This window comes from Aquarana catesbeiana, linkage group LG10 (assembly GCF_042186555.1).
Source record: "Aquarana catesbeiana isolate 2022-GZ linkage group LG10, ASM4218655v1, whole genome shotgun sequence".
NCBI classification, from domain to species: domain Eukaryota; kingdom Metazoa; phylum Chordata; class Amphibia; order Anura; family Ranidae; genus Aquarana; species Aquarana catesbeiana.
In genome coordinates this window covers 247,643,371-247,656,665 of record NC_133333.1, presented here as the reverse complement: position 1 = coordinate 247,656,665, position 13,295 = coordinate 247,643,371, and the positions used below count along the sequence as shown (strand labels likewise).

General features: G+C 42.2%; 1 protein-coding gene across 1 annotated transcript in view; it reads left to right on the top strand.

Moving 5' to 3' along the window:
- MEGF6 (multiple EGF like domains 6) overlaps window positions 1–13,295 on the top strand; it is a 153,167-nt gene that overhangs the window by 64,348 nt on the left and 75,524 nt on the right. The window contains exons 5-6 of the mRNA XM_073603592.1: window positions 411–533; window positions 5,813–5,950. Of these exons, the coding sequence (XP_073459693.1) occupies window positions 411–533; window positions 5,813–5,950 (261 nt within the window). The remainder of the gene's footprint in view (window positions 1–410; window positions 534–5,812; window positions 5,951–13,295) is intronic.

The following is a 13,295-nucleotide window of genomic DNA, read 5'->3' as shown; positions in this document are numbered from 1 at the left end:
TAAGTTGGCCAATAAAAGGTATCACTCACTCCAACAATGCACAATGCATTTATATTGAAGTATAATGATGTACAATTACTATGTACAGGGCAGACAGTTAATTTGCGATCCTATTAAGGCGGCGGTCCTAATTTCCGTGCCTCGGCTGCCGCCGTCTCTGCCAGTCCATTTCACACCGGCGGTATTAATTAGACCTTCATGCCACAAGTCGAATTGTAATTGTCTCAGCCAGCTCCTAAATAAGCCCTTGCAGACTGCAGTAAAAGCATTTACAAATTAAACGTCTTCTTTTTTTTTTCTTTCCATCCAGGGGATTATTATTTTTGGCTGAATTGTTTCGGAGCTCCTTCGCCCCGTTCTCACGTTTGAATAATCTCTCCCCTCTTCTTCTTCTTTTTTTTTTGAAAAAGACATTAATGAGTGCGTGACGGGGCAGGCCATGTGTGCGCACAGCTGTCTCAATACTCGCGGCTCCTTCCACTGCGGTTGCAGTCCCGGGTACGAGCTTGGAGTTGATGGAAAGCAGTGCTACAGTAAGTGTTCCATGGGGGGGGGGCAGACGCTTGCTCTGCCGTCTTCAACATCTGCAAAAAATCTGCTTCTTTGGCTGTGAAATATTTAGTGTTCTTCTGCCAGAAAAGCACCATTTTTCTCCTCCTGATTTCTTGCTTTGCCTCTCTCATGACATAGTTACATAGTTGGTAAGGTTGAATAAAGATACCAGTCCGTCACAGATTTCAAGATTTGCATTTGAGTTTAAAGATATTTTAAAATGGAACTCTAGAAAAAAAAACTTTTTCTAGGTTTTTTTAAATTTTTTTATTTAAGTTTTGATTGTTAACTCTTAATAAATTAAATACAATTTTACTTAATGCAAAACATAAAAAAAAAAAAAAAAAATGTAGTTAGAACTGAAAAAAAATTAGCTTCTTATGGTTACACAAGTAGCATGTTCTAATTATTATTTTGGAAGTAAGTTTATTTTAAATGAATTAATTCATTTCATGCTATAAAAAAGTATTCATACCCCTTGAAATTTTCCACATTTTGTCATGTTACTATCAAAAACGTAAATGTATTTTATTGGGATTTTATGTGATAGACCAACACAAAGTGTAAAAAACTTACACAAAAAGTAATCTTGAAGTGGAAGGAAAATTATAAACGGTTTTCACAATTTTTTACAAATAAATATGTGAAAAGTGTGGGGGGGGGTACATTTGTATGGCGCCCCCCGGAGTCAATACTTTGTAGAACCCCCTTTCACTGCAATTACAGCTGCAAGTCTTTTTGGGGATGTCTCTACCAGCTTTGCACATCTAGAGAGGGACATTTTTGCCCATTCTTCTTTGTAAAATATCTCAAGCTCTGTCAGATTGGATGGAGAGCGTCTGTGAACAGAAATTTCCAAGTCTTGCCACAGATTCTCAATGTGATTTAGGTCTGGACTTTGACTGGGCCATTCTAACACATGAATATTCTTTGATCTAAACCATTCCATTGTAGCTCTGGCTGGATGTTTCGGGTCGTTGTCCTGCTGGAACTTGAACCTCCGCCCCAGTCTCAAGTCTTTTGTAGACTCTTAACAGGTTTTCTTCTAAGATTGTCCTGTATTTGGCTCCATCCATCTTCCCATCAATTCTGACCAGCTTCCCTGTCCCTGCTGAAGAAAAGCATCCCCACAACATGATGTTGCCACCACCATGTTTCACGGTGGGGATGGTGTGTTCAGGGTGATGTGCAGTGTTTGCTTTCCACCACACATAGCGTTTTGCTTTAAGGCCAAAAAGTTCAATTTTGGTCTCATCTGACCAGATCACCTTCTTCCACATGTTTGCTGTGTCCCCCACATGGCTTCTCACAAACTACAAATGGGACTTCTTATGACTTTCTTTCTCCAATGGCTTTCTTCTCACCACTCTTCCATAAAGGTCAGATTTGTGGAGAACACGACTAATAGTTGTCCTGTGGACAGATTCTCCCACCTGAGCTGTGGATCTCTGCAGCTCCTCCAGAGTTACCATGGACCTCTTGGCTCTTCTCTGATGAATGCTCTCCTTGCCCGGCCAGTCAGTTTAGGTGGACGGCCGTGTCTTGGTAGGTTTGCAGTTGTGCCATACTCTTTCCATTTTCAGATGATGGATTGAACAGAGCTCCGTGAGATGTTCAAAGCTTGGGAGATTTTTTATAACCTAACCCTGCTTTGAACTTCTCCACAACTTTATCCCTGACCTGTCTGGTGTGTTCCTTGGCCTTCATGATGCTGTTTGTTCACTAACAAAACCTAACAAACCTCTGAGGGCTTCACAGAACAGCTGTATTTATACTGAGATTAAATTACACACAGGTGGACTCTATTTACTAATTAGGTGACTTCTGAAGGCAATCGGTTCCACTAGATTTTAGTTAGGGGTATCAGAGTAAAGGGGGGCTAAATACAAATGCCCCCCACACTTTTCACATATTATTTTTTGTAAAACAAATGTTGAAAACCATTTATCATTTTCCTTCCACTTCACAATTATGTGACACTTTGTGTTGGTCTATCACAAAAAATCCCAATAAAGTGAGATTTTTGGTAATTTGAAGGGGTATGAATACTTTTTCAAGGCACTGTAATTTAATTTTTACTTAAAAATGTAAAAGTGAAAAAAAAAAACATGTTTTAATTGGAACTCTAGATAAAAGTGTCAGTAAATTCTCAGCATGATGAGTTCAATCAGATGGGGAAAAAAATAGCTTCCTATGGCGTGAGTTATACAAGGAAGCAAGTAACATGTTGTAATGAATTTTTTTAATTAAGTTAATTGTAAATGAATTAATTTGATTAACTTTTACTTAAACATGTAAAAATTAAATCACTTTTAATTGGAACTGTAGATAAATTTGCCAGTAAATTTGGAGAAACCTCCTATGTTCACAGTGCAGCAGGGCAAGCACTCTGCACAGAAGATCACTGTAGAAGTGGTGTTGTAGTGGTGACGACTACAGTGATCTCTTCTATGGGGATCCCGCAGGTGTGGCGCATACATACTTACATTGATTCTATAATGGACCAATGATTCTATGCAAAATAGTCCATACCTAAACCTCAGCTTTAATATTAACCTCTTACCACCGACGTGGCGCCTATATGACGGCGGGTGCACAGTCACCAGCGGAAAGCTCCCCATGCGTACACCCAATTGGGAGCTTTCCAGCCAATCACAGTGGTCACATGACCCGAATGCCCACCTCCCGGCATTTAGAAGCTCTTAAAGGGCCGGGAAGCGGCGGTGGGAACGGTATAAGATAATGGGTGGAGCCATGCAAATACGTTCATTTTGTTGCTGGAAATGAAGGGATGATCGGATGGTCCTGCCTGCTATCCCAATATGGAACCTAAATGATAACTTCCCCCTTTTGAAGTTGTCTTTTAAAAAATGCCCCCCCCAAAGATGAGTCGGTGATCGACGCCAGATTCCCATATTATTCTATTGTGTTTGTTGACATCTGAGCGATGTGCTGTTGCTCAATGATTGGAAAAAGTACAGGAACTTCTTTGGGGGTATGGTCACGTGTTTTTGGCCCCCGTAGACTTCAATGGGAGCGCCTGAAAATCGTGCCGAACAACCATCCCCTCCACCTTGAAAATTAGATTTCAGTCGGCTAAATAAAAAAATAGTAAAGCCTTAAAACACCTGAAAATGTGCAAAAAATCCTTTAAAAAATCACAAGAAAATGCTTACACTCCAGTGTTAATCCAGGCTAAACCTTCTTTCCTATTCCAGAGATGTTTCTTCCAATAAGGTCCCATCTGGCCCCTCTTCATAGTGTGCCGTGGCTCCGTTCCTCCCTCAGAGCAGCTGTACTTATGGTGGACACCAGCTGTCCCTAAGAACATGCTTTCTCTATAGCAGGGGTCTCCAAACTTTCTGAACAAAGGGCCAGTTTACTGTCCTTCAGACCTTGAGGGGCCTGGACTGTGGCCAGGGGGAGTAGAAAATCCCTTGGCATCAACAAGAGTAAAAAGTGCCCCATTGTTGGTGTCAGTGGGAAGAATAGTGCCCCATCATTGGTGTCAGTGGGAAGAATAGTGCTCCATTGTTGGGGTCAGTGATAGAAATAGTGCCTTTTTGTTGGTATTAGTGGGAGGAATAGTGCCCCATCATTGATTTCAGTGAGAAGGATAGAGCCCCATTGTTGGTTTCATTGGGAAGAATAGTGCCCCATCATTGATGTCAGTGAGAAGAATAGTGCCCCATTGTTGGAGTCAGTGATAGAAATAATGCCTTTTTGTTGGTATTAGTGGGAGGAATAGTGCCCCATCATCGGTGTCAGTGGGAGGAATAGTGCCCCATCATTGCTTTCAGTGGGAGGAATAGTGCCCCATCATTGGTGTCAGTGGGAGGAATAGTGCCCCATCATTGGTGTCAGTGGGAGGAATAGTGTCCCATCATTGGTGTCAGTGGGAGGAATATTGCCCCATTGTTGGGTTCAGTCATAGAAATAGTGCCTTTTTGTTAGGATCAGTGGGAGGAATAGTGCCTCATGGTTGGTATTAGTGGGAGGAATAGTGCCCCATCATTGGTGTCAGTGGGAGGAATAGTGCCCCATCATTGGTGTCAGTGGGAGGAATAGTGCCCCATCATTGATTTCAGTGGGAGGAATAGTGCCCCATCATTGGTGTCAGTGGGAGGAATAGTGCCCCATCATTGGTGTCAGTGGGAGGAATAGTGTCCCATCATTGGTGTCAGTGGGAGGAATAGTGCCCCATCATTGGTGTCAGTGGGAGGAATAGTGCCCCATCATTGATTTCAGTGGGAGGAATTGTGTCCCATCATTGGTGTCAGTGACAGGAATTGTGCCCATATGTTGGTGTAGAAGGAATAGTTCTATCAGTAGGAGAAATAGTGTACCAAGGACCTGATAAAAGTAAGCACAGTTTGGAGTCCCCTGACCTATAGAAATGAATGGGGGTGACAATGGATTTGTGATGGAAGAGGAACATGCAGATACCTTGTTGTTTCAATAAGGCTCCACTTTGCTTTGCATCCCATCTCACTATATCCAGTTTTCTCAAGCCAAGCGTTTTTTTTTGTGTGAATCTGTTACAAAGTGTCTTATTTGGAGAACCCTCCAGAAATCGCACTTCTTGTTTCAGGCCGACAACGCTGAGCCCCCCCCCCCCCCCCCCCCCACCGCCTTCCAAATTATCCTAAGGCCCCTTTCACACTGGGGCGGTTTGCAGGCGTTATTGCGCTAAAAATAGCGCCTGCAAACCGACCTAAAACTGCCGCCGCTGTTTGTCCAGTGTGAAAGCCCCGAGGCGCTCCAGTGCGAAGCGGTGCGCTGGCAGGAGAGAAGAACAACTCCTGCAAACAGCATCTTTGGAGCGGTGAAGGAGCCGTGTGTTCACCGCTCCTTCATCGCTCCTGCCCATTGAAATCAATGGGGCAGCGCGGCTATACCGCGGCTGTAGCCGCGCTATGCGAGTGGTTTTAAACCCTTTTTCCGCTGCCAGTGGGGGTTAAAACCGCGGCCGAATACCGCCGCAAAAACGACGGTAAAGCGGCGCTAAAAATTTTTAGCGCAGTTTTATCGCCGACGCCCCCACCGCCCCAGTGTGAAAGGGGCCTTAGTGTTGTCAGCCTGACGTTGGCTCTCCAGCTGTCCATTGGGTCTTCTATTTGGCCTGATAAGAAGTCCAACGGCCAACTCAAGGGGTTTGGATTGGCAGCCCAATATATTAAGGGTTAAAATTTGCGTCTGAGAAGGAAGTGGCTTATATTTGTCTTACATCACTTTTAATCCTTTTGTTTTCCTAACCCAGGGATAGAAATGGAGATCATTAACAGCTGTGAAATAAACAATGGCGGATGCTCCCATGATTGTCGTCACAGCGGTACAGGTCCCCTGTGTCTGTGCCCGCAAGGGTTGGATCTGGATTCCGATGGGAAAACCTGTGTTGGTAAGTTGGATTGTGGTAAAGCTTTGATCCAGAGAATGAAAAAAAAATTATTAATAATCTACACTCACCGGCCACTTTATTAGGTACACCTTGCTAGTAGCGGGTTGGACCCCCTTTTGCCTTCATTCTTGGTGGCATAGATACAACAAGGTGTTGGAAACGTTCCTCCGAGATTTTGCTCCATAGTGACATGATAACATCACACAGTTACTGCAGATTTGTTGGCTGCACATCCATGATGCAAATCTCCCGTTCCACCACATCCCAAAGGCGCTCTATTGGATGAGATGTGGTGAGTGTGGAGGCCATTGGAGTACAGGGACCTCACTGTCAAGTGGTGAGATGATTGGAGCTTTGTGACATGGTGCATTATCCTGCTGGAAGGAGCCATCAGAAGATGGGGACACTGAACAGTTTCCTGTTCTTAGCTGACAGGAGTGGCACCCGGTGTTGTCTTCTGCTGCTGTAGCCCATCTGCTTCAAGGTTCGATGTATTGTGCTTTCAGAGATGATATTCTGCATACCTTGGATTGAACGAGTGGTTATAGAACACCTTTGGGATGACTGCGAGCCAGGCCTTCTCGTCCAACATCAGTGCCTGACCTCACAAATGCGCTTCTGGAAGAATGGTCAAACATTCCCATAGACACACTCCTAAACCTTGTGGACGGCCTTCCCAGAAGAGTTGAAGCTGTTATAGCTGCAATGGGCGGGCCAACTCAATATTGAACCCTACGGACTAAGACTGGGATGCCATTAAAGTTCATGTGTGTGTAAAGGCAGGCGTCCTAATACTTTTGGTAATGTACATACAAATGTTTTGCCTTTCATTTCTATTATAATCCAAATGGGTTGTTTTACAAGGTGATTGATTACAATCTATTTAATCAAAAAGACATGTCCATTATAATGCTGAATGAATATTATATATGCGATAGATAGATAGATAGATAGATAGATAGATAGATAGATAGATAGATACATAGATAGATAGATAGATAGATAGATAGATAGATAGATAGATAGATAGATAGATACATAGATACATAGATAGATAGATAGATAGATAGATAGATAGATAGATAGATAGATAGATAGATAGATAGATAGATAGATAGATAGATAGATAGATAGATAGATACATAGATAGATAGATACATAGATAGATACATAGATAGATAGATACATAGATAGATAGATAGATAGATAGATACATAGATAGATAGATACATAGATAGATAGATAGATAGATACATAGATAGATAGATAGATAGATAGATAGATACATAGATAGATAGATACATAGATAGATAGATAGATAGATAGATAGATAGATACATAGATAGATAGATACATAGATAGATAGATAGATAGATAGATACATAGATAGACAGACAATATTGAACCCTTCAAACTAAAGCCTCGTACACACGATCGGATTTTCCGACGGGAAATGTGTGATGACGGGCTGTTGGCGGTAAATCCGACCATTTATACGCTCCATCGGACAATTGTTGTCGGATTTTCCGCAGACAAATGTTGGATGGCAGGTTTTAAAAATTTTCCGCGGACAAATGTCTGTTTGTCGGATTTTCCGAGCGCGTGTACACAAGTCCGTCAGACAAAAGTCTAAAGTACAAACACGCATGCTCGGAAGCAAGGACGAGCCGGAAGCGGTCGGTCTTGTAAACTAGTGATCGTAATAGAGAATTAACATTCGTGGCGCGGCAAATTATGAAATCTCCAAATGCAGCGCACAATTCTCTTCTTCTTTTTTTTTTTAAATATACGTTTTTATTAATTTTCAAAAAAAACAGACAAACAAAAATGAATATTTGCAGCAATTAAAGAAACTATATACATAGAAAACAAAACACAAAAAAAAAAAAAAAAAAAAAAAAGAAAAAACACAAACAAACCCCACATACATACATACATTGGTCATACCTGGTTCCTATGCCAGTTTGATTTTAGAGAAAGGTGTCATCCCGTTTACATATGTACACCTAGAGGCCAATAACTAATGGAGAGATTGCAAAGAGTCATATTCCTCTAGGAGGCTATTGAGGCTGTAGAGGGGTCCGTGAGCCATTTGGACCAAACCTTTTCATATTTGAGGAGACAACCCCTATTTATATATGTTTCTTTGTATAATGGTAAGCTATTATTAATGAGTTGTTTCCACAAAGTCAGCGATGGGGGGGGTGGTTTTCTTCCAGCTGAGAGCTATAGCTTTACGAGCATAGAACAAAAGCAGCCCCACCAAAGTGCGCCCTGCTGTCGTAGGAATAAGTTGTTCTATCAGACCTAAAATACATATTGGCATTGATCGTTGCAGTGGGATATATGTTATTTTGAATATAAAAGCTAGTATTTCTTCCCAATACCTTATGATAGCTGGGCAAGTCCAGAATATATGGGTAGAGTCTCCAGGAATCTCCCCACATCGCCAACAGCCAGGAGCAGAGTCTGAATTAATTTTATTTAATATATGGGGGGGTGTAATATGCCCTGTGGACTATCTTAAACTGAATAAGTCTGTCTCTCAAGGAGACGAGAGAGTTGAAGGGAGAGTCCCATATATTATCCCAATCATCCTCATTAAGTTCAGGGATATCCTTAGACCATTTTGATCTTAATTTCTCTAAATCAGGGAGAGAGGCAGTTGTTAAGTGAAGATACAATTTAGATGCGGCATTCTTTGTGCAATCCAACCTAAGAAGCTTCTCTAAGGCAGATTGGACTAGTTGTAGAGGAGAGCCAGAGAATTGACAGCTGAAGGCATGAGAGAGTTGAAGGAAACGAAAAGAATACGACTGAGGGATATTGAAATCAGAGATTAATTGGGTAAAAGAAATCAAAGATTTATCCAAAATGATCTGTGTCACTGTTTTTATCCTAAAATTAGTCCAAGCACAGGGGTCGGGTAGTGAATAGAAATGCTCCAGAGTGGGATTTAACCAGAGGGGAGCATTAGGTGATATTGCCTGTAGGGGATATCGTTCAACTTTGAGGCCCTCTCCCCATACACGTAGCGTGGTAAGCATAGATGGTGTCAATGAATATGGAGCACGAGGGCCCCGAAAGATCAAAAATTTCAGCGCCTCCAGGGATCCCAGCACTGCTGCTTCTACCTGAGTAGCGGAATTTGAGGTATCTGGGTTAAGCCACCAGGCCGTAGTTACTAGCTGAGAAGCCAAGTAATATTTATGGAAATCTGGACATGCCAGGCCACCTTGGGAGGTCGGGTGTACCAATGTTGCCCAGCTATACCTAGGGGGCTTTGATCTCCATATGAATGCTGAGAAAATACGATGTAGCCTTGCAAAGAAAGATTTAGGGATCCACTGGGGAGAGTGTCGAAATAAATATGTGAATTTAGGTAATACATTCATTGTTATTAAATTCATGCTTCCTAACAATGTAAGGGGTAATGACTCCCATGCCTTCAGCCGTTATTGAGTCTCCTGGATCACAGGTGTTAAATTTAGGGATATATAGTCTGAAACCTGTCTGGAAACCACCACCCCTAGATATTTAAAATTCTCCACCCATCTTAGGGGGGTATCCATATCAGCAGTAGCACGAGCCGCAGAGTCTATAGGAAATAGAAGTGACTTTTCCCAGTTTACTTTAAGGCCTGTGACTGCGGAGAAAGAATTGAGGACCTGTAGTGCCCCCCTAAGTGATGGTCCTGCGTCATTAAGAAAGAGGAGTAGGTCGTCCACATACAAGGTGACCCTTTCCTCCAGCCAGCCAACGCGCAATCCCTTAACATGAAGGGAAGTACGGAGAGCCTCTGCCAGCGGTTCCATCGCTATGGCAAAAAGGGCTGGAGAGAGGGGGCAGCCCTGTCGCGTACCCCTTGACAGAGAAAAAGACTGTGATAAGCTACCTCCCAACTTGATAGCTGAGGTGGGGTTTTGATAAATTATCTGTATCCATTTAATAAAGATCAGGGGGAACCCCATCCTTCTAAGGACCTCCCAAAGAAAAGGCCATTCGATAGTATCAAAGGCCTTTTCAATACCTAAGGAGGCCACCACCCTAGTATCTTCATTCAAATGCTTTGCATGTATATTAGTAAACAAACGTCTCAAATTTACATCGGTTGACCTGTTGGCCATGAAGCCAGTTTGATCAATATCTACAACAGATGGTAATAGTGGTTGTAGTCTGATGGTAAGTAATTTAGTCAAAATTTTAAAATCTGTATTAAGTAGGGCAATTGGCCTATAGGAGGCACACAATGAGGGATCTTTTAGATCTTTATGAATTAGTATAACATGGGCATGGCTCATAGAAGTTGGAAGGGCTCCATCTGTCAGGCATTGAGAATAAAGTTGTGCTAGCTTGGGAGCTAATATATTCCCATGTGTCTTATAAAACTCTATGGGGAGGCCATCCGGACCCGGAGACTTTCCCCGCGGAAATGATTCGATTGCTCTCAGTACCTCCTCCGGGGTTATTGGCCCCACCAGAGATTCTCTTTCTTTATCTGAAAGCCAGCCTAATGCCAATGGGTCTAGCCAGGATGCCAAATCCTTGGGCTGAAAGTCAGAAGGCAACACAGAGGTATAAAGAGAACTATAATATTGGCGAAAGACCTCTAATATATCTGGTAATAAAGAAACTGATGCACCTGAGGCAGACACCACATTGAGAATCACTGTTGGAGGATAATCCGGCTGTGCCAACATCGCTAGAAGACGACCATTACGGTCCCCCTGTTCAAAGAACATTTGTCTATTCCGATGTAGATCTAATCTGGTGATCTCAGTAAGATGGAGATGTAGCTTACATTTTGCAGCATTCAGGAGGTCAAAATGGGTATTAGTAGGGTCAGTAGTATAAATATCAGACTGACGTTGCACAGCTTGCTGTAGCGCTGTTGCAACGGCTGCCTGTTCCCTGCGAATCCCAGCAATAGAGGAGATATATTGTCCCCTGGAAAAGGCCTTGAAGGCGTCCCATATCATTGCAACAGAGGAGGATCCCTCATTAAACTCCCAATATTCCGCCAATCGTGGTGTGATATTGTTCGTCAGGTTTACATGAGAAAGCCAGTGGGTCCCCAAGCGCCATAGGGCTGCAGTTCTTTAGGATGGGGCATGAATTTTAAGAAGTAATGGCGAGTGATCTGAGAGCCCGCTGGGTAGATATGATACATCTAATACATCAGACAGCATAGTCGGATTAGCAAAGGCGAGGTCAATACGAGAAGAGGTTTTATATGTGGCAGAAAAACAAGAGTAGGCTCTAGTCTCAGGATGTTTCCACCTCCAGACCTCAGTTACGCCCATTACTTGAGCCCAGGTAAGTAAATCTGTAGAAAATTGTTTTGGGGGGAACAGGTCTGTCCAGGTCAGGGGCCATAATGGCATTGAAATCACCCATCAACAACAGTTTTGCCGGATAATACGAAATTACTTTCTCCAAGATTAAGTATAGGGTGGACGAAGAAAAAGGAGGGGGAATATACACCCCCACTACTATATATCGCGTACCCCACACCGTAAATACTATTATTACATATTTGCCTTGGGGATCAGTATAGAGCTGTTCCATTATACATGGAAGAGATTTACTGATTAATATCGATACTCCTCTTGCATATGTAGAATAAGAAGAATGAAAGGCTTGCTGAATCCATGGCTTTTTTAGTGCCAAACACTTGCTGCCCCTGAGATGCGTCTCCTGTAAAAGCACCATATGTGGAGAATGTAATTTAAGATATCTAAAAAGTATCGCCCTCTTAAACTTAGAATTAAGTCCCCGAACACTCTTCTTATTTAATGGGATAATAATGAAGCTGCTTTGCTGGTGATACTGATGGAGTTATTGCAAACAAATTTTCAAAGGCTTTTTTTTTCTAGTGATATCAAGAATAATATTATTATGGGTTTTTTTTGTTTTTTTGGGGGACAAGTTACCACAACACCATTATCCCGTCGTTTTTAAGATCAAAGATACAACTATGTTGGTGTCCCTTGTCAATTTTACATTGTATTTTTTAAAATTTAACTGCCGACTCCCAAACTGTCATTGGAAGTAAAACACATAGCCAAGTATTATTCTACACTAATATTTTATTGTGCATTAAAAAAGAAAACAAATAAAATTAGACATGATATCTGCCAATAGAACTTAACCAAAAAGTGCATTCTATGCATCCAAAAATATAGAAAATATACCAAATCATTATTATTCAACCAAAAAATAAAATAAAAGCCTCATGCATGTGTCCTGCTTCTTAACATAGGGGGTTAACAATGCCAAGAGTTGGTGAAAGCAGGGGTCCGTCATCCGGAGATAATTCCGAAAATCATCTGGATTATTCTCCTGGAGCTCCCGCAGCAAAGGCATATGACATAACTGGTCACCATTAATAAAGCAACCAATTTTTGGTCCAAGAACTCCTCCTCCTCCTGTTCCTGGACTGGACTTGTGTCAAAGCAATAACTCCAAGGCCAATAATAAATAACACGTTATCTCCTCCGATTCCGCAACATGGCTGGTTGACGAACGGCCGTTCAGAAACAAACTGAAAAGTACGAAATGAAAAGCGCAAAATAAAAACCGCGAATCAACACTCACCAAACTTCTACTAACACGAAATTAGCAGAAGGAGCACAAAGGGTGGCGCTAAAGAGCTGAAAAACCACGTAGTACGTCACTACGTTCGTGTTTGTTGGCCGACAATTCCTTGCCGTTTGTATGCAAGACAAAATCCAAGCACACGCCTTCGGACAAAAAGTCTGAGGGTTTTGTCTGCGGAAAATCCGATCGTGTGTACGAGGCTTAAGACTAGGATATGTGTGTAAAGGCAGGCGTCTCAATACTTTTGGGAATATAGTGTAGATATATTAAAAAAAAAAAAACTAAAACTTTTTTTTTCCATTTTTATAAGTGATCACATTCCCTCTTTCCTCAGCTGCATAAGAGCTAGGGGGAGGAGAAGATGCAGTACACTGATCTTCCCAGTGAATGGCTGTGCAGCTTGGTTGTGTCAGGACAAGTCTGATCATTGGAGGAGAGTACACTGAGTTTCCAGCATAGGTAGAGAGCTGACCAAGATGTGTTCTACTGCTTAGTGTGGTCAGTTGTTAATAGGAAAGCAGAGTGACTGGCAGGAACACCGGACATTACAAAGAGGAATACAAAGAGGAGCGGATACTTTCTCATACAAGTACATGGCACAGCAGCCACATATCAGGAATATGAAGTGTTGGGGTAACAAAAGCCAAATGAAACCATTTAACCAAAGCTGGCCTGCCATAGTTCAAGCCGGCTGAGCCCATTCATTCCCCGCAGACTTTTACAGATAAAAAGATCTGAAGACCGT